At 48.4% G+C, this 21,339-nt stretch overlaps 4 protein-coding genes across 4 annotated transcripts; 3 read left to right on the forward strand and 1 right to left on the reverse strand.

The window, feature by feature from the left end:
* Positions 1 to 841: 841 nt before the first annotated feature.
* On the reverse strand, positions 842 to 1,228 carry N7455_010810 (uncharacterized protein; the record flags this gene model as incomplete). The annotated part of the gene is made up of 1 exon (XM_040953053.1): positions 842 to 1,228. The coding sequence occupies one exon, from the start codon at positions 1,226 to 1,228 to the stop codon at positions 842 to 844; it is 387 nt and encodes a 128-aa protein (XP_040816454.1).
* A 2,053-nt stretch (positions 1,229 to 3,281) lies between these two features.
* N7455_010811 (uncharacterized protein) lies at positions 3,282 to 4,563 on the forward strand (the record flags this gene model as incomplete). The annotated part of the gene is made up of 3 exons (XM_040953130.2): positions 3,282 to 3,482; positions 3,542 to 3,576; positions 3,669 to 4,563. The coding sequence occupies 3 exons, from the start codon at positions 3,282 to 3,284 to the stop codon at positions 4,561 to 4,563; spliced, it is 1,131 nt and encodes a 376-aa protein (XP_040816408.2).
* Positions 4,564 to 6,248: 1,685 nt separating this feature from the next.
* Positions 6,249 to 8,465, forward strand: N7455_010812 (uncharacterized protein; the record flags this gene model as incomplete). The annotated part of the gene is made up of 2 exons (XM_040952960.2): positions 6,249 to 8,142; positions 8,212 to 8,465. 2 exons carry the CDS (start codon positions 6,249 to 6,251, stop codon positions 8,463 to 8,465), a joined length of 2,148 nt encoding a protein of 715 aa, XP_040816673.2.
* Positions 8,466 to 16,782: 8,317 nt separating this feature from the next.
* On the forward strand, positions 16,783 to 21,150 carry N7455_010813 (uncharacterized protein). Its single transcript, XM_040953105.2, has 5 exons — positions 16,783 to 17,142; positions 18,105 to 18,372; positions 18,516 to 19,598; positions 20,076 to 20,759; positions 20,941 to 21,150. The coding sequence occupies exons 1-5, from the start codon at positions 17,071 to 17,073 to the stop codon at positions 21,117 to 21,119; spliced, it is 2,286 nt and encodes a 761-aa protein (XP_040816625.2). The 5' UTR covers positions 16,783 to 17,070; the 3' UTR covers positions 21,120 to 21,150.
* Positions 21,151 to 21,339: the final 189 nt, after the last annotated feature.

A 21,339-nucleotide genomic window follows, 5' to 3' on the forward strand; every position in this document is an offset into this window, starting at 1 on the left:
AGGCAGTAGAATGCAGGAGTATATGCCAAAAAAATCTACAAGGCCATTGCCAACGTAGTCTTTTGCTAAGTATTTGCCCTAGCAATATATTTCCGCATTGGCAACAACGCAAATATCTTTAAACTCACCTTCGATCTTTCGGCATCCCATATAGGTAGGCCTGCCAGTAGAACAGTGTAAAAAAAAAAAAAAAAAAACAAATCCTCACGGATATTCATAATCGGTTTAGTCACCATCTATATCGACCTGCCATGGCGTATCTTTATAATTGTTCGGGCTATCCATTGTCCCTGCATTTGGAATCGGTTCTTCAATTCCTTCAACAACCTCTAATCAGGTTCCTAGATAAACCAATCTTTCTATTACTCACTTACCGCTCTTGTATGTAGGGATCTCTACTATCTTGGAATGAGAGAATATCTATGAAGTCTACAGGTGTGATATAACACCCTTTATATATGGGTGGAGGATATATATATACTGCAAAATATTTCGCAATTCCAAACAAATAACTGTCTATCTATGCCCTTTATATGACTCCTCAATGCTTGTGACTTTTGCTTGGGCAGGCGTATCGTTCGCATCATCGGGACTGTGTCCGAACGTTATCTAGGATCAAGGCAAATCGCCTATAGACTGCCCGAGACCCTAAGATGCACCAATGCCCCATGACAATAAACAAAGGAACGATCAATCAAAAAGAAATGAAAATGAAAAATGAAAAATGACAACCAAAAAGCAAGAAAAGGAAAGGAAATGCAAGATAGGAAATAAAAAAAGAAGAAAGAAAGTAAATCCGAAAATTCCAAACACAACAAGCCCCTGTACAGTCTATCCTAGACTAGGGAACATTCTCTTTGCCGCAGGAACTGCACTCAGTATGTGCGCAAATTGGACACTTCTTCTCCGACGCTAGTTCAGGGTTGACCAAATTGCTGCATCCGCAGCATCTCACCCATAATATCACCTGTCTTGGGGCTCCGGTAGACAGGTAGTCGGGCGTGGGCGCGAGCGCAGATACGGCATCCGGGAACGGAGCCAGAGTTGATTGTGCACAGTACTCCAGCGGGCTGGTCATGGCATCATCATAAGAGAAGTTGTTAGGCTGGGGCAAGCGCCAGCCATACGGAATAGGAGTTGAATTCTGTCCTTCGCTGTCGGCCTCGGTATCCGAGATATTGTTGGACATGGCGATAAACACGGAGTTTGACATGGTGTAGAAAGACATAGTGACGTGAAGTGTCAAATGGATAAACCGATTGGTAGAGAGGAGAGTTTGATCTGTGATATTTTGATCGTGGAGATCCCGAAGCTTTTGAATATTGACAGAAGGATTGGAACTGTAAATATAGTTATATGAGGCCAAAGTCTGATTGTATGAAGCACTGTGAGAATATTCCAAAACCAGCCATGGACGAGACTATCTTTATACCGCAAAACCGACACACAGCGTCCATAACCAGGGGTTCCATTGCAGCACTGAAAGCCCAAGTATAGAAGCCCGGTCGAAACCCAAGGTGAACAGGTGCGACTCGGACAGCCAACAAGCAACGACAACAGAGTCGAAACCCCAAACATAGGGAGTAGGATACCCAGTGGGTAGTTGGACACAGCGAACAGCAGCAGGCAGTGCTTAAGCAGCGGTGAAGTGAACGCGAAATCGACCAGCCAGAGAGAGGGAAACAACGTGGCGGCACTCGTCTATTTGATGCCGACATGTTCACCCGCGACCGGGGTCGCGATCGGCCAGAACTGCGCCTAGTAACCGACGACCTGGGCATCGGGATATGGTAATCTGCGACGGGACCGGGGATACCAGAGATCCAGAAGCTCTAATAATTAGCGCTGGAGTTAGTAACTAGGTACACATCGTCTTCGGGAGGTTATCGAGTCATGGTGGAGGTTGTAGGCGCGTTGCCCTCCTTCCACCTGAGTCGGGCGATCTATATTGAATGGAGGGCTTCTATTAATGGGTGGCCGGGTGGAGTCATATTCGGTACTCGAACAGACGGGTTATTAGTTTCAGAGGCCCGGGTTTTTGGTTCGGGCGCCTCAGTTCAGGCGTCTGACTCCAATCCTTTTCCGCGGGTGCGAGGGTGAATCGGGAATAATGGGGGATTCGACCTGCTCAATGAACTAACTCTGTTCGCCCTGCCCAGTAGCTCTTGTTGGTTTCTTTGATTGTTCTGGATGACATATGCCAAGACAGTACCCATGTATTGCCCACTGTTCCTGGGAATAATAAATGCACCTATAGGTGGTCCAGGTTGTGTATAACCTTGGTGCGGGCAATGTGGTGGTTAGGGGTGAGGTGAGGTTCGCACTTCGTAGAGGGAACTTTCTATGAGATTACCCTTTTTGTGGCTACATAATACTAAGGTACCGGGCTATGTACTTGATTTCCTCTGCCACTTCTTGGTCTTCCCTTTCCGTTTTAGTGCTTAGACCTTGCCGCTTTTTGCTCACTGAGTAGATCCGAGCACGCCCCTAACGCTCACTGAGCATTATATAAGCACTTAGATCTGCTCAGGACTAAGTTATACTAATATTTTGAAGTGGATTGTCCGAATACTGAGAAGCTTACAGTGCAAACGGAGCTTGCAAGCGATGCCTGGCGGAATGCTCTAGTCATCATTATCATAAGCACTTATATGGTTGAGTGGGCCACAATTCAACCATTCATAGAATTTGTATTGTCATCGAAATGTAGTCAAAGCCAAAGCTACTTCAATTCTCTGGTGTATAGTGTAATGCTTCGTTTTATTTGGTTCTGTATCTGGTCTAACCTGTCTGGCGCCACCACTTCGGTCAATGCCAGCTGCAAGCCGGTACCAAAGGGCGGAACGGCAAAAACGATTGTCAATAGCGAAAGCACGGAAATCGATAAAAGTGGAACGTTCATGGGAGATGCGCATGACTAATTACCCAAGTTCACCTGAGCGCGGGAGCTGCAGCATCCGATTTAACCATTTGGGTACATAGCTCGGAAAGTGCCTGTTCCGCCGAAGAGTAGAGTGTGGCCACCTCAAAAATTGATTAGATGTACTCTCATTTGATTGGCTAAGTGGCCTTGCACTCATCCATGGATGTATTCGTCTTTTCTCTAGACTCCCATTCTACAACAAAATTTCCTTATCTTGTAATTTCTTTTAGGAAGGCTTTCTAGTATTCTAAATTTACTATATATACCATGTCTTCGTTTTCTGTCTTTTCTGTGGATAGACTCTTAACTTTCTCTTCCTACTTCAAAGTCCTACCGACCATTTCTCCTTTTCTGCACTATGACTCCCGCTACTTTGGAACATGAGGATGTCGCACGCGATGCTGCCTTCAACAAGGCCCTCCACGGCAAGTCGGCCAAGGCCAATGGTGGTCTTGCCGCTATGCGCAGGAAGGATGCCACCGCCCAGAAGGCTGCTATAGATGAGTACTTCAAACACTGGGACAACAAAGCTACCGATGAGACAAATGCGATTCGCGAGGTCTGATACTGCTCATCCCTAGTGAAATAATCTCATCACTAACGTCTTGCGATTGTTAGGCCCGGAAAGCGGAGTACGCAACTCTGACCCGACAGTATGTCCTGCGAAACATTGATCATTACTATCTAGCTCTTAATTAGGGCTAGTATTAGATATATATTCCCGATGCTGACAATATTCTCCTAGCTACTACAACCTTGCAACCGATTTTTACGAATACGGGTGGAGCACCTCATTTCACTTTTGTCGATTCGCCTACGGCGAGCCTTTCCACCAGGCCATCGCCCGCCATGAGCACTACCTTGCCCTACAGGCTGGTATCACCAAGGACATGAATGTTCTAGATGTCGGCTGTGGCGTTGGTGGTCCCGCACGCGAGATAGTCAAGTTTACCGGTGCCAACATTACCGGTCTAAACAACAACGACTACCAAATCGACCGCGCCACCTACTACGCCCAAAAACAAGGACTTTCGGATAAGATGGTATTCGTTAAGGGCGACTTTATGCAGATGAAGTTCTCCGATAACAGCTTCGATGCTGTGTATGTGATCGAGGCTACCGTCCACGCTCCCGATCTTGAGGGTGTTTATAAGGAAATCTTTCGAGTTCTGAAGCCTGGTGGTAAATTTGCGGTCTACGAATGGTTTATGACGGACGACTACGACAACGATGATCCCGAGCACCGTCGTATCCGTCTCGGTATCGAGCAGGGTAACGGAATTTCGAATATGGTCAAAGTTTCTGAAGGCCTAACTGCGCTCCGTAACGCCGGTTTTAGCTTGACTCATCACGAGGATATGGCTGCTCGTCCTGACCCTATTCCATGGTACTACCCGCTAGCGGGCTCCTTCAAGCATATGGGTTCGGTCTGGGACTTTTTCCTTATCGCTCGTATGACCTGGTGGGGCCGTGGCATTGCTCATCGTTTCATCGGTGCTGGTGAGACTATCGGCCTCTTCCCCAAGGGCTCACAAAAGACTGGTGACAGCCTGTCTTTGGGTGCGAATTGCTTAGTCGAGGGTGCTCAGAAGAAATTGTTTACCCCGATGTACCTTATGGTCGGCCAGAAGCCCGAGTGAGTGAATTGGGGTCGTCGCTAGGCTTCTCCGTCTAGTCCTTGTATCAGTCTCGGAAGAAAGATACAAGCTGATTAAGCTTAAGCCCAATAAACTGTACCATATGTCAATGCCATTGTTTCCCCCCCCCCCCCCCCCCCCCTTTTCTTCTTTTCTTGAGCCCCCAGACTTAGGAGGCACATATGGTTATAAGCTCTGTCAGAAAGCAAATTGAGCTTTTCTATCTCGGTTCGTCTGATAACCATAGCATGTATTCCCGGAATTCCTCCCACAAAAACATTACTATGGCCGGCTGCCCGACCTCCGGCTCGGATACAACCCTCCTCCGTGCATCTGCCTGGCCCATTGAAAAGGAGTACGAGTGGGTCGTGAGCGTGGTAATTGACAGGCTGCACCTACAGTCAAAAACCCGACGTCATAATGCAATCTACCACACTTCAAGTCTTGGTTCAGCTCGCTTTGCTGGCCTTCTCGCTTTCGCGTAAACTCCTTCAGCCGATACATCGAAGAGTTAAAGAAGATGTAGCACTCTCACTCATACGAAGGTATAATCAACCTTGCCGTCAATCCTCTAAAAGCCGCTATGACATATAGCAAGAGGTTATTATGCTGCAATTTGGGAACATATGGGTCAATGCTCCATACCTACGAGTTTTTAAGGAATAAATACTCCAATCGATAGCGACACACTAATAGGAGCTGATGCATATCTAGGTAAATGGATGCATGTTTTGAGCGATATACGAGACCTCATGTAACCAACTTTGTTGATATCTAACTGAGATGAGAAGTAATACACGGAATTTTACTAGTTGCTCTATATACTAAGCCTTTGGTACTAAGTCACATTAAGCTCTTTTGTTCAGCAAAATGCTTCTTCGGGTATGGTCTGAGCGTAAACTGGGCGCTCACTAGATGCCTCTGAACAATCTCTGAGTAGGGTGGATTCACCAAAACCACTCCAATTTGCCCCTTCATGCGGCTCAAGTGATATCACAAAACGTCTGTGGATTCTCACTCTCAAACCTTGGAACCCACCTGGGCACATATATGGCTTCCAAGATTTACCCGGGCGAAACAAAAATGAAAGAATCTTGACCGCCTGTCGGGGGAGTGTTGCGCATATGAAGCAAGGGAGGTTCATAGTTAAAGAGCGGGAACAACGCATGGCATCCACGGTTGACAGCTTTGAGTTCCCAAGGTTCACATTCCCTGGATCCATGGAAATCGTATTTATATACTTCTAGTATTTCTCTTATTTGTTTCTATTTGTTTTCTATTTTTGTTCTCTTTCATCTTAGAGCTGTCCACTTCCTAAAGCCCTGACTGGAGAGATCCTTGACTGAATAATCATCAGCGGGAATCCCTTGGCATTTCTTACTAACCTTTGGTCCAACCCCAACCCACTTTTGCGTCATTGTTCACACCTTTCGTTTCAACACATTTCTGAATCCCCTCCTTCATTGTTGAGTTGGGCAACTATTGGGCTCCGGGCTTCGTGTCAATTTCGGCTCCGATTTTCTCGACTTTTGACCGAATCCTTGCCTTCAAGCCAACCGATCAGGTTGGGCATTTCTACATTGCCCGACTCGGATTGTTAAATACTCATCTCCCAAAGCCGACCGGAGAAGACTGTTACACCTGATTTCAACCGACCAGGCGCTATCATTATCCGCATCCATCTCAAAATGTCGAGTCACTACCGAAATCTGTCTCCCAGCCGAGGCCGACACTCCATGATTGACCCCATGAGAGCGTCAACCGGTATGGTAGAACTAAACTCCTCCTACGACCCTTATGATGCACCAAGGCGCTACGATTATGCCGACTACCCGTCCGATACTGGATACGCCAGTGCATATGGGTACCGCTCAGGGCGACCATCGAAACTCGAGGCCCACCAAATATCATCCCATCGAGTCCGTGATCCGACTGCGTCCGCCAAAAAACGCACCGAATACAGTGTCCAGCCCCGCAGACACAGAAGCAACACAGCGACACAAGCCGACTACGAGACACCAGTGCGTCTGGCTGTACCTTCCACATCCCGTCAACATCTCTCGCCCGTGCACCACTCAATTCACCGCCGTACCCCGAGCCCTCTTCCTACAGATTCCGGCCCTCATGTGGTCCCTGCTTCCCCTCGATACCCCGCCCATCGCCGAATCTACAGCACCGACTATGCAAGCGACACGGGCCATATCGGCCCACGGAATGATGCCAGGCGTAGGACTGATCACAGTGCGCATCAACCCCGTGTCCACCCGCCCCCTCGCTCACCGCGCTATCCAGCGTACGACGGGCTGAGGAAAGGCGATGACATCGATGACTTCGATGCCTATTCATACACCAACGCCCGTGAGCAATTCGACCGGGACTACCCTGTCAAGCCACGCCATCGCGGGCCGAGATACTCTATCGATCGGCCGCTCAGTAACACTGGCGTGGAAGAAAACCCCCAGTGGACGGCACGAAAAGATCGTCCTCATGGCCCACCCCCGACATCATGGGGCCTTGACAAGCTTGGGCGTGAACGGCCGCGAAGCTCAGCGTATGGCCAAGATGACCATCGGGACCCACATAGATCAAATGATGGATTCCATGATCAAGCCCTGGTTGCCATGCCTCAAGACTCTGACGCTGAATACCCCTCCCGACGTGATGAGCGTCGCCGCCGCCGTGCCCACGAAGCGCGCCACGCGAACGATCGGGAGCACCGCTATCCAGAAGACCACCACCCCAAGCCACATGACGCCGGCGCCCTCGCCAATATGGGACTTGGAACAGCGGCCTTGGGAGGCTACTCCGACGTGTCGGACTACGATAACCACCGCCCGTCACGACGCAAGCACAGACACCCACACGGCGAGCATGACCACGATGCCGTCCAGCCCCCATCACGGGAGCTGGTAGAAGCAGCCCCAGCCGATGAAAGAACCAAGCAGGCTTACTTGGACCCCGCCAATGCCCGTCGCCACGGTCGATCGCGGCGACATTCCAGGCGGCGGACGCACAGCGATGATGCCGACACGTCAGATGAAGACCTGCGAAACTACAGACGTGAGCCCGCACGTCGCAGGCACAGCAGCACCGACACCGAAAGCGACCGCGACCGTGACCGCAGTCGGGATCGCTCACACCACAGGCGAGACCGCGACCACTCGCGTGGATACCGATCTTCTCGCTCCCACCGCATGCTGGAGGATGGCCACGCCATTGACTCGCGACGATCGCCCCCGGTCGACATGGGCAAAGATGACCCCAGAAGACTTATTGCTGTCGAGCCGGCTGCTCCAAAGGAGCCCGAGGCTCCTCCCAAGGGAATCCTCAAGGCTCCGCGCCCGGCTTTCCCAGAGGAACCAAATCCAGTGAGAGAGGGGGTCGCTCCCCTCAAAGACGCCCACAAGCAGGGGATCCCGCCGGGGGCTCGCTGGACGAAGATCGACCGGCGGCTCGTGAATCCAGAGGCATTGGAAGCGGGCAATGAACGATTCGAGGAGCGATCGGATTATGTGATTGTGTTGAGGGTTCTGAGCAAGGAGGAGATCCAGCAGTATGCTGTCAAGACACAGGAGATCAGAGGTAAGCCACGCTGTTTTTTATATCCTGGAAGCATATTTGAAGTAGAATACTCACAATTGAATTGCATAGATACTCGACACAAGGAACAGCTGCGCGAGAGACGCAAGTCCCGAGATGAGACTCAACGCCACGGCCGCCGGGGCGAGGAGTCTTCCAGCGACGACGAGGACGAGGGCGAGGAAGAGCCCTGGAAGCAGCTCGAAGCGGCCGCTGCACCACCCGCACAGAAGATGTCCTTGCCGTCGCGTCCACGCGCGTCGACCAACTCAATGCATGAGGCCGAACGGCCTAGAATGGGCGATCCGTCTGCTGCGCCGGTATAGGATGATCGTTCCATGTCTCGAGATTTGGATATTCCTCACAGGGCGACAAAGTAGCATCGGGCCCGTTGAAACCATAATGGCGTTCGCCAAGTGCGCAGGGGCGAGAAAACCGTCGGTTCTCAAGTTGGCTCTAACCAATGTAACTAATGCACCTATCCTTCTGGGGACGAAGACCATGCGATAAGCCCCTGCAGGCAAAAAAGCAAGCACCCGTTCTATTTACGCGCCTCCCAAGGTCCTCGGTACAAACCCATCTCAGACTCGAGTCGTGTCTTTTTCCTCTTCCGGTTTATTCCAACTTACACCGCCTCCACACCAATCCATGACTGCGTTGTATGCACTCCGTATGGAGTACGCACCTGTCATATTGTTTGACAGGACGTCGAAGATCAACGACGCCTGCACATGCAGCGCAACACGCTGGATTCTTTCCGACCCAATCAGGCCCCAGTGTTTTAATTGCGGAACCCAACGATGATCAGTCGCTAGGCCACCCGCGCCCGCATCCACAGTCATCCGATATTAGACCAGATACAACGAACGCGAGTCAAACTCCGAGTCGTGCGGCTCATTGGATGAACTCGCCGTGACATTTTCTTTTTTCATGACTCGCATGTGTTGCTATCTCAGCTTTTGTGTCACTCTTACTTCTGGATCGGTCGATACGATGGGGTCTGCATATGTAGTCATGTCATTGCATTATCTCAATGGAAAGAGGGAGAGAAGATAGCAGAGTCTGGAGCTGGGCTTCCCCACTTCTGGATGTTTACTTCTTTCGTTGGTATGTGCGTCTGCACCTACAACATACATGTGGAGAGCACGAGAGCGCTAAGGAAAATACAAATCAAGCGCTCTTTTTAAAAGCGCAGGAGGTGGGAATTTCAAGAAAAAAAGCAAATAGGACTGCCACGCCTGCAGATGCAATTGTGTCAGGATGCAATGTTTACTTTTTTTTTCATGTTTGCTTTGTTTTCTACTTTCGTAGAGTATACTCTATATGGAGTAGTGTCTGCCCGGGAATTATCCGACAACGCCTAAATCTCAATAATTTTCAACGAAAAAGAAAACAAACTACTAATCCCACCGGGGAAACAGACTAAAAACATGTACAAATGAAAAGGGGGGGGGGGGGGGACGCTTAGATTATCGTAGTTGCATAGTGGCTGCAGGTTCTAGACAATACGCCACTGGCAAACATCTGGGAGTTTTCTGTGTTGGAGTCGGATTCGGATTTCACCGATGCTTTTCTGGTGATAGTGGAAGTTGACTCATTATAAATTGAGGCTACATCTGCAGATCTCTACACGTTCTTACGGAGGACGGAGTAAATCCTCCCAAGATAATATACGTGGAGATTATTATAGTACAAGAATAGATGAGCTACCCCTCCCCTGTTCGAGGCACGTCCCACGTTCCTTTGCTAGCTTGCAATTTGCCCGGGTGAAATAGTAGACTATGTAGATATAGGGTGGGATGGATGTACCAATAGTTAGAGTCTATAGTAACTACGTGTACAGTATTACATCACTAGCATCGGTATAGTTACCAGTGTTGGTTAAGTGTTTATAGGCTTGTTATTCCATACTTTATACGGAGTAGTATACACGGATATTGGGAGCACCTACCCAAAGAGTTATAGTAGGGTTACAGCAGGAGATTTAATAAATTCGGTGACATTCTCATCACTTCGGCCTTATGTGGCCGAAATCACGGCTGGTTACGGAGTATACGTATATTGTATGCGGCATTTAATATGCCTCACCCAAACCCGAACCAAAGACCACAAACCATTGTACATAGTACTCCGTATATTGTAGGGCATCACTATACTGCATACTGTGCGAAGTATACGATATACGATGTATGATTACTGTGGAGGCAGTGGATGTGAAATCACATCCGATTTGAGGATCCAAGCTCCGTGGAGCTAACCGTCCACAGGTTGCCTGTTAAAGGATGGCGAGAAAACCCGGGTAGTAATCTATGTGCGCGAGTCATGGGTGTGGCGAAGGGAGAGGTGAGAACGGGGACTCCACCTGGATAAAGCAGTACGGAGCATGGAGCACGGAACATAATAGCGTATGATAGCCGACAATATCATAAGCTAAAAGCTATGTACCATGGAAATCGAGAAAATCGATCTCCATGTGATTCAAAATCAAGGAAGGTGGAGAGAGCTTGTTTCCCGGCCCAGGGCTGTTGGGTCCGCGTGCTTGGCTGTCGGGATGGATCTATTGGAATCAAGTTATTATATTGTACGGAGTACGGAGTACATACATACTAGGGCAAGGGATTGTCCAATCTGGTCTCGTTTCCTTAAATTATCCATATACAGTGCTTACCTCCGTTGTGGAGATTAAACCTAAGGGAAAGGGAACGTGCTGATCCTTGACACGATCTTCTTAACGTCACAATGTGATTTCTAATATGTAATCCGATGCTTATTTTTGGACAACTCCGTAACTCCGGACTCCCCATGGAGTATCTCCGAATTTGGTTATGATATTAGCCAAACCCCGTTACTTTGGGGTTAAGGAATTTTTATATTGCATTGACGCCTTCCACGGAGTACGAAAATCCAGATTGGTTGACTGGATGCAACTATCCCGAACTCGTCGAAGATCGTCGTGGCACATGGGGGCAAAAGCCAAAAAAAAAGCAAACATAAACGCGCTCACTTGACCCCCCTGCCTCCACCTCTCGACATCTTGACACATCTAACCTTGACCCCCGATTGTGTCATTAGATTGTTAATAGGGCCGAGGCCGAGGAAATTAGTCACGATCTCCTCCGTGGTCCGTACAGAGCAGTGGTTCAGTGCTTATCACCAATACCTACCTAGATAGGATTATTATAGGACAAGGGAAGGAACAAGTTTCGTGCTCGGGTTTCGGTTATTCCCCGGGGCTCTGACGTATGATACATGAGATAGCTACAATCCTCGATTAAACGGTGCAGTGTGCAGATAGCTCAGTTCATGCGGAATAATTCTTAAGCATATGTATCTAGGACCGGTGAGTGTACTCCGTATGGTAATTGTCATTCTCGCCATCTCTGCAGCGATCAGCCTCGAAAATTTCCGTGTCTTTCAACAGATAGTACTCCGTAAATGAAAACTTTTTTAAAAAAACTCTGAAACAATTCGCTAACTCCGGCCACGCGACGGGCTACCGCACCCACATGCATACCTATTTAACACATTCTTCCACATGGGATAGCTCGCAAGGTTTCTTTTTCTTTTTCTTTTCTTTTCTTTTTTTGGTTTGCGGTGAGAACTAACTTTTGGGTATTTTGACTTTGACTTATGGTTCAGGCTAGAAACCTTTTAGAAAGAATTTGAGGGAACATTCGGTGTGTGAGTGTTTTGACGCGTGGAAGAACTGAAACTTCCAAGGTTATTATATTAACCATGACCACATATCGCAGTTACAACTGGGAATCAAAACCTGCAAGTATATTTACCACCTTTTCCTGGTTTGCATTTTCCATTGGATGTAAATGATACAATCCTTTCAAGGTTGTAGCAAATAATATCAGTCGGCCCCCGGGTTATGATCTTTCCCCGATGTTCCCCAATTACGGGTTTTAGCGGCTGGGGCCGGAGTACGGAGTAGACCGGTGTGATAACCTTCAACCTGTGCGGGATTTTGGTACAAATTACTTTGCCTAGGCACTCCGTACGGAGTACGGAGTAGAGAAATCGAGAAGCGAGAGCTCGGGTAAAAATAATAATCCCCCATCGCACGTTCTGAGCTCCGTTCTTCGGATCCGGATGGTGGGGCCGTTCAACGTTTACCTACTTAGGTAATCTGTCGCGTCTACCTAGGCTATGGATGTTTAACATAGTAGGTGTAATATACGGAGTATAGCGTATAGGGAGCGGGGTCGGAGAGAGCCGATGCAACATATTCGAGTGTATTCTTTTTGGGGGCGGTTATCATTTCCTCTTCTCGGCGCCATCCCGCTTGGTCCGAGGGGGGGGGGGCATATCTGTCTTAGGGCGATCCAGAGTGCGGAGAATGTTGTATTTTTTTATTCGTTTTAATTTTTTTTGGATCCTAAATTGATTAGTATCATCTGGGGGTGGAAATTTTTGGAGTGAATCATAGTGAATCATAGAGATATACATAAGCATTAATTATAGGCTAATTTTTCAAGGGTTTGAAGCCGTTGACAGCCCCGGGGCAGATCATTGCAGACTAAGCAGGGGCAATATCCGCATGGGCAAAAGACCAGGGTATGCCAACTTTAATTTGGGGGCAGTTGGATCCCAAATATTTTCTGAAATAAATATTTTTGGTTGAATTGTCGAGAAAATCAAAATATTCAACTCACCTCGGCACTAGGGCAGGATCTATGGATCCGTGGACGCAGCCAACGTAACGTAACCAGAGACTGCCAAGCGGCTAAAACTATCAAGACTTCAAGTTGACCTCCCTAAAACTATAGCTCGACCCGGGATCTACTAGATTGTGTCTTATAGCCCCTCAACTGCCCCGTGTCCATTGGCGTACCCATGTATCCATACTCAGGGCCGAGCGTCGAGATTGAGCAATCGGACATACCGGCCTCGACATCTTACCGAGCTCCGATCAAGTATGTATCTCCCCGGAGTTCAGGCTTATTTCCACAGGAAAAAATTCGCACAGAATTTCAAGCTAGTTCTGGAGGTGAAGGAAGAGAGACAGCTCGCCTGCATTGCTGAAGCTGCAAGAAGCAAGGGTTACACCAGGCCAACGTGGACGTCGGAAAGTCTGCTTCTTCAAACTTGGTTTTTTTTTGCATCTTTCTTCTGTCGATCAGAAAACAAATAATTTACTAAAAGATCACGGAGGAGTTGTCCCGGGTATTTTCTACTTCGGGGGTTTCAAACACCCGAATCCAACCTACTCCGTACGGGATACGGAGTACCTGCTTTAATCTACTTCTAGTAACCAACTTGGGTGCTTTGAACTATCTTGATATGTATCCGCAGACGGCAGTAGCTCGATGTCCTTTTACTGCTTAGTTCAAGCCCCTTGATGACAAAGGTGACTGCAAACCCAGCTTCCTCTTACCTGATCGGGGTTAGGGTTTAGGTCTCCCGCATACGAGATGAAAATCTCATATCCAAACGGTGTTACTCTCTCTCGCACAGGCCACCTGGGGTCTTTGTCTGTTCGAACATGACGTACGCTCTTATGGATCGACAAGAGATCGAGACCGACGGGGACCGGCACAAAAAAAGAAATCAGTTCCACACGTTAGTGAAGTGCTAACTGTCTCGGCAAATAGGGAGCTTCGCTATGTAAAAAGACCAAACAATGGGCCAGGGCTCTGGACCATGGCCATTCTAAGTACTCTGTAGTCGATCCGGGGCGGTAGTGGCACAATTTAGAGCGAAAAAGGGGGCCAGGATTGTCGGTTGATCCGCCCAGGGGTTTGCCCTCTGGTTCGTCCCCGATAGCGTCCCCGGTCAGCCCCAGCCACTTTGATTGGTGATACTGTGTGTAACAATTAGTGTCAGGTGGACTCTTCCACTTCGTCTCAGCTTTAGTTGAGATTGAGATGTTAAGAAAAAATTAATAATAATAAAAAGAAAAATACGTGGTTTGATATACATATCTAAACAGTGCCTCATGCCATATTCTGTATTCCGCATAGACCATGTGGGTCACGCTATCACAATTTCTGAAGCTTGGAGACTCCAAAATTACCGTGTGGGACTGCGGGTACGGCTTAACGGAAGACCGCGGGATCATCGATCATAGACTACGCCAATGATAATCCTCCGTGGAAATGACACCGTTTCTTTAGCCCTAATAAATGAGAGAGAAAACAAAAAAAGAAAAAGAAAAGGGGGCCATGCAACCGTGCACTTGATTTTAGCTCCAACCTTCAGGGCTGAGTTCTCTATGTTGTAAGTTCCTGAGAGATTAGGGTGTGCCTCGAACACTCCGAGGTCAAATCACGCCCATACTTGACGATCCATTGGGCAGAACTTCATTGGTGCATTCCTACCCTACCTTTTCCGTGTCTTTATTGTGTAGCTGAATGGAGGAGACACTAGCCTGGTTCTGGAAGCACTCTCAAAAGAGTATAGACAGTTTTTTTTAAAAAAAAAATTTCTTTTCTCTTTGTTTGATTTCAATTTTTATTATTATTTGTGCATGGTCTAAACCTCCGAAGTTGGATTGCTGTACGCCCATAATTTCACCTTTATGCAAAGTCACTGCGCAACAATCGACACTATGCTTTCCTTTTTCTGTTGATCAAATTCCAACGGATATTGTAGATTTACATACGGAGTAGGTGAGAGCTTCATCTGCCGGTTACCCGCCCGATGGCTATACGAGTGAAGAGTGAAAATAGAAACTTAAATGTTCGATATCAAACTCACCTTGTTGCCGTGGACGGCTACCGTTATTACCCCCGGGGATAGTCCAATAACCTCCGAGGATAGTCCATGAGTCCTTAGTCCACTCGTGCCGGGATGTCTCCACCCCCGAGGTACAAAGAAGGGTACAAAGGACAAGGGGGAGTATAAAAATTAATTAAACCCAATCGAGAGCCAGTATTTAGACCAGGAAAAACGGGTGCCTAGGCACATTTTTCTTAGCGTTCCAGCCATTTCACATGAAGCACAGGGGCCAAAGACAAAACCGCTTGAAAGGATTCAAGTGTCATGCATTGACCGATGTCAGAGACCGGAGAAAATTGGGGAAGGTTGGGGCTTGCATCTCTCTTTTCTTTTTTCTCTCGCCTTTCTTTCTCTTTTTTTCTCGAACAGATAAAAAATAAATGCCAAGATTGACTAAGATTCCACTAGATTAGTTCCGGGATAGAGCGAACCCGACTAGGGGCCCGCATCCTTGGGGGTGAATCTCAACTCGATTGGCTATTATTACGACGGAACGATGCTGTTCTCGCGTTAGCGTCAAAGAGAGAGAGAGAGAGAGGGGCTCGATCGTGCCCTGTCGTTCTGAGATATTGGACGCATCTATTCCGTATATCAGTGGTCTTTTTCCTGATGTTCTGTCAAGCATGGCCTATAAACCCTACTCCGTACGGAGTACTAGTTCATGGAGATCGACAGGGTTACACAGGTCCCACGAACGCAGAGACCAGCCAAGAAAGAAAAATGGTGATGGGCGCCGTTAGGCTGTTTCGAGTTTATTTGAAGAGCTGAATTCTTTCTCTCCTTAGACAATTGGGCCGTGGAAACAAGCAGCTGAGAGATCGGTGTAACTTACTAGATTATTAGTACGCGTCTTCAAAATAAGGGGATTTGTTTCCTTTTTTTTTTTTTCCTTTTTCTTTTCATTCATTTACTCTTTTCACATATTATTCCGCCGATCTTCGATATACTCCGACGAGAATTTCTCAGCCTAAGCCGTACTCCGTACCTGAAACTGGCCTCTGCACGATCCGAGGGCAACGTCAACTAGCTTTCTTTTTTAGCCTCGAGTCCATCCATGTCCATCCCGAGGTCCACACGCTAATCTTCATGGGTCAACATATTCTAGACTTTGTGGGTCAGTGGATGTTATTCGATCTTAACGCGAGCAAACGGATTTACCCGTCACCTGTTGAGTCTGTGTACAACGTAAAAGTACTCCGTACTCGGCACAAGATAGTGTTTCTACGCCTATACACTATAGGTAGATATGCCGAGGTGTTTTTCTTTCCCTCTCTGTTCTTTTCCTATATGATTCTAGAGTCTATGGGGGGGCACATTGAACTGTGCAATCACAATCCCGCCTGAAAATCCTAGGTCTCAGAGTTATTCATTTACAGTTTCCAACACCATATGTTGTATAAAATATGAATTACCAACCTCAAGGGACGTATCACGATCACTCCACCGGATCCGAGAAGTGCAAGCCGTTGCGGCAAATCCCCTTTTGCCCTAACCTCTGAATAGATTTACTCCCCACTGGAATATGCCGTAGCACATCCTTTCTCCACTTGTCTCTTTGTCTGCACATCATCCCCAAGCGTCTATTTCTTTTCTTTCGGCTAGATGACACATTTAATTTAAAGAGGCTCGGATGTTTACCGGACTCGAGGTAATCTCCTGCGTCCATCCTGGTCCATTATTACACCACTTTCCCGCTAGTTACAAGATCCTGATACACTTTGCTCCTGGGAAGTCTTTTATTTTATCTTTTCCTGTTTTTATCCATATTGGGCTTTTTATTCCTTTTTAGATTTCCCTATTTTTCCTCTTTCTTTTCGTTTTATTATTTCTTTTTTTGATTATTATTTCTCTCTGTTTTTATTATTCTTTATATTTTCTCTCTTTTTTCAAGACTCTTTGATTCTAGCCAGAGGTTTGCGAAAGGAAATAAGAATGGAGTCGGGTGCAGCTAGATAAACGACCCTGGACCCTCCACTTGCCTTCACCTTGACACGGCCCCCTGAACCCCAGTCACTTAGTGTGTCGCGCAGCTTTCTGTTTAGCCTCAGTTCGGGATCGCCCTCGTGGTCTACACCCTTTTTTTTTTTAAAAAAAATTTGTTTTTCTTTCTCCCAAAAGGAACCCTATCCCAGTTCTCGCTTTCTCAATCTTGTACTCTTTCCAAGTTCTGCAAGATTCTGTCTTGGACCGTGAGAGAGGTCGTTCATGACCGGCATGGTACAGCCCGACCTTGGTCCTCCAGCGACGAAGTACAAGGAAGATTCGATTGATGATCCCGTGAGTATCATTTCCATACGTATCTCTTTCCTTTCGAGTTCCCGTCAACCGTATAGATTTTGTGATACCTTTCCTACTTCAATATCATTCCTATCTTTCTTGGTCCTTTCTATATGTGGTTGCCGGGGGTGCTCTATTTCCATTGGGGTTGCCTTTTCTCGAACATTTGGATGTCTTTCACGCCTTTGGATTCGGCCTTCTCTCGACTCTCTGTTTCGTCGACCTGGATTTTGTGCAGCGTGAGCGGCGTTGTGAATCCCTCAACCAGAAACCAGCCGCCAACTCAGCATGCCGAGCTATTGAACCTGACTCTGGTCAATTTGCCATCTACTGGCCATGACTTATGGAGCGCTGTCTCATTTGTATGCACCTATTCTGGACCCACCAAAGCCCTTGCTCCAACTAGAGCCTCACTTCGACCAAAATGATTTCAATCGAGAGCAACAAAAACCTCCCCCCATGTCTAAAGTCCGTGTCGCGGATTGGGAGTGATATCTACATGATCCAGATTTTCGAGTGCTTTGTCCCTTCGGAACAAAAAAGAAACCCCCCACTCGCGATATCAAGGACACACCAACGCTACACAGATCCATGCTATTCTTTGGTCCTGGACGGACTATCCCGGTTATACCCTGGCCCATTTTTTACTCACCTAAGGCCATCCCTGTTCGAGGATTACCATTGATCGGTGGCCCAATCCAACCCTCTCACCTCTATGATGATGAGATTCTGCATACCTGCAAGATTCAAATTCCCACGTCAGACCAGAGGGGTTCTATGCTGATGTCACTCTGGACACTTCTGGCTGTGTTTCCCAAGTTCCTTTTTGTTTCTTTCTTACGTCCACGTTGTCAGCTTGTAGCACCCTGCCTTTTCTGGCTCGAATCTTACCCATTTCTTTCTAGCAACCTTTCGGGGCTGGCTATCGAAGTCCTAGTCACTGATGTTTGTTTCTGCTATAGCTTCGACACGGCAACTCTGGGCGTCCCGGTCCTCAACAGTCTCAGACATTACAACCTCGATCAAATCTAGCACAGAAGCAAGGCCCCGCCTCGCCTGTGCAGCCCTCTCTTTCTCTTCCCCCTACCACATACCCTCCGCCATCCCATCCATTAAACGGAGTCCTGCACCACCATAATCCCTACGGACCGCCACCCCAGGAATCACCCTACTACACCACCCATTCTCCCTATACAACGACCCCGGCGTCGGCACATTACCCTTCTAGTGGTAAGCCCAGTTCTTTTCTTTCGATGTTGGTGGGAAGTCGTTGGGGTTGAGAAGTGATGCACTGGTGCTTGGCTTTCTTGACGCTCTTGGCCATCCATTTAATTTTAGCTTATCAAAGACATCAACTAATCCTCAAGGATCAGGGCCACCTGACCTCATGGCATCTACCGCTCAAATGCAGAGACCTTATCCCTCTATTTACCACACCCCTCAATCAAGCCCACCAGCCTCGGTAGCTTCTCAGCCGCATGAGCAACATGGCCGCAACATGTATTCGCAAGCACCACAGATGCCACCACAGATGTTCGGGTATCCTCCATATTCGCCCATGAACCCAGTTCAGCCCTCGCCATATGGGGCGCACCATTCTCCCCAGCAGCATCCGCATCCTATCACAACACAGCCATTGATGATGCCATCCCAGAAAGCCCCATCCCAAGGGCCACCACACCAATCCCCCCACCTCCCTACGTCCGGCATGTCCAACAGCCCGATCATGAAACTCGACTCCTCCCAGCACCCCACCACTCCACAGCAAACAATGCTGAACCCCCCTTTTACAGCAACCAGCAGCCACACAATGTCCGCCAGCAATCCCCACGCAAGCCCACCACTGGGTGGCACCACCTCCAGCGCAGCACCAGGCCCCATCCCAGCCACGACCCCGCTAGTGGTGCGACAGGATAGCAACGGCGTGCAGTGGATCGCCTTCGAATATTCCCGAGACCGAGTGAAGATGGAATACACCATCCGGTGTGACGTGGAATCGGTCATCGTGGACACGCTCACGCAAGAATTCAAAACGGAGAACTGCGTGTACCCGCGCGCCTGTTGCAGTAAAGACCAATATCGCGGGAACCGACTGGTCTACGAAACAGAATGCAATGCCGTCGGCTGGGCGCTGGCAGATCTGAATCCCGCTCTGAGAGGAAAGCGTGGTTTGATTCAGCGTGCTGTCGATAGCTGGCGCAATAGCAATCAGGACCCGAGACTGCGCAGCAGACGGGTCCGTCGTATGGCGAAGATTAACCGAAGACAGTCGGTTCCCGCCCAGTCGACTCATATGGCGCAGCAAGGTCCTGTTGTCCCGCCTGGTCCACCTGGTCCAGGTATGAGTGCTATGTCGGCTCCTATTCCCCGTCCGAGTTTGGGTCCCATGTCGATGGGCCCGCCGCAGATGCATCATCATCATCAACCTGATGGTAGTCCTAATGAGGAAGTTAGCGGTATGTTTCACCACATGTGATGTGCTTTGTACTTTCTTCTGTCGATATTTTCCTCTCCTTTCTTTTCTTTCCTTTTTCTTTTCAAAGAGCGGTGGGATCACTCATGTATTTTCTTCTCCTTGGGGCTTTTCTTTCTTGTTGGACCGGATCTATGTCTTGTGTGTATGTGTATATGTGGGAGTTTTGTGTCTTGTCTGGTCCGATCTATCTCTCTCTGTGTGTGTGTGTATGAGGATGTGTCAACGGTTGTATGAGATGTGTACTCTTCTCTCTCTTGTATCCCTACCTGGTCCGCAGTCTGTGTTCTTATCTGTCTTATTTCATACCCTGTTCAACTTCACTACTTTGTCGCCTTTTTATCATTTGATACCGCGCATCTTGTGCCTTGGCTCTCCTTTCTTTGGAACTGAACCTCCTTTCCCCGACATGTCAAACATACATTTGTACAGCGTAGGCTAATTCCCTCTTTCCCCATAGGCACAGAATACCCAGGCCACCGGGGCATGGACACACGCCTCCCACAACCCTCAATCCCCGACCTCCGCCCCGCCCACATCTTCCATGACGCCCCAACAACCCTAACCCCAGGCGGCAGCGCCAGCGGGCCCTCCATGCCCCCCCTCCTCCGCGACAACAGCCTCACCTCACTAAGCCGCCACACCATCGCCACTTCCGCCCGCATGGACTCAACCGACCACATCGACGAGCGAGGCCCAACAAACGACGACCTCTTCAGCCAACTCCCAGACGGCAAACGCCGCAAATTCATCCTAGTCGACGACCCCCAGCGCGGCTGTCGCGTCCGCGTCAAGGTCGTCCTCGACAAAGTCAACATGGACGAGATCCCAGACTCCTACCGCGAGTCCAACGCCGTGTATCCGCGCACCTACTTCCCCATCCAGATGCGCGACGAGAACCGCGTCGTCCCCGCCAAGCGGTTCTTCCGCGATGACGCCGAGCAAGCGGATGATCCGGAGGCATCGACTATCGGGCGCACGACTGTGCCTGCGCCGTCACTTGACGCCGAGACTGAAATCGAGGTGCCGAAGATCTCACGCAGAAAACATCGTAAGGAGTTGATACTTAATGATCTCGGCTATCGTATGAGCTGGAGTCAGAGTCGTGTGTTTGCGGGACGGATGTTATTTTTACAGCGATCGTGTAAGTGTTTACTTATTTCTTGTTTCTTGTTTTCCTCTTGTTTTCGTCATATATTATCCCTTTTTTTGGGTTCGGTACTGTTTCACTTGAACCCATCATCCATCATCCACGTGCCGTGTCCATGGAACAATCTGACTGCGGCTGAGACAAATGAGAGACCCCGCTAACCGTTTGCGAATAGTGGATGCCTATCGCGACAAAATGAGAAGCAGTATGCTCGCTGCGGGCCAGGATGCGGGGGATATACCTGATCATTTCGATACTCGTCGTGGCAAGCGACGGTTCCTGGAGCGTGGACGTCGGCTGGAGTCTAGTTCTGAGAATGCTGCGCAACGAGATGCGGAGGAAGTTGAAGGTTGAAGGCGATATTATTATTTTTTATTTTATTTTTTATTTTCTCTTTTTTTCTGAGGTCTACTTTACTTTTCTTCCTTCCTGTTGCTTTTGTTGGGTTGATTATATTCGTTTTCGGTCGAGGTATGCCAGGGCGTTGACGGTTGACGGGTTGCGGAAGAAAACGAGAAAATTCCAAAAACAGGAAAAACAGGGGGAAAAAGGGATTTGAAGGGAAAGGATATGA

The sequence above is a fragment of the Penicillium solitum genome (assembly GCF_028829755.1).
Source record: "Penicillium solitum strain IBT 25940 chromosome Unknown utg000008l_segment0_segment0, whole genome shotgun sequence".
NCBI classification, from domain to species: Eukaryota; Fungi; Ascomycota; class Eurotiomycetes; order Eurotiales; family Aspergillaceae; genus Penicillium; species Penicillium solitum.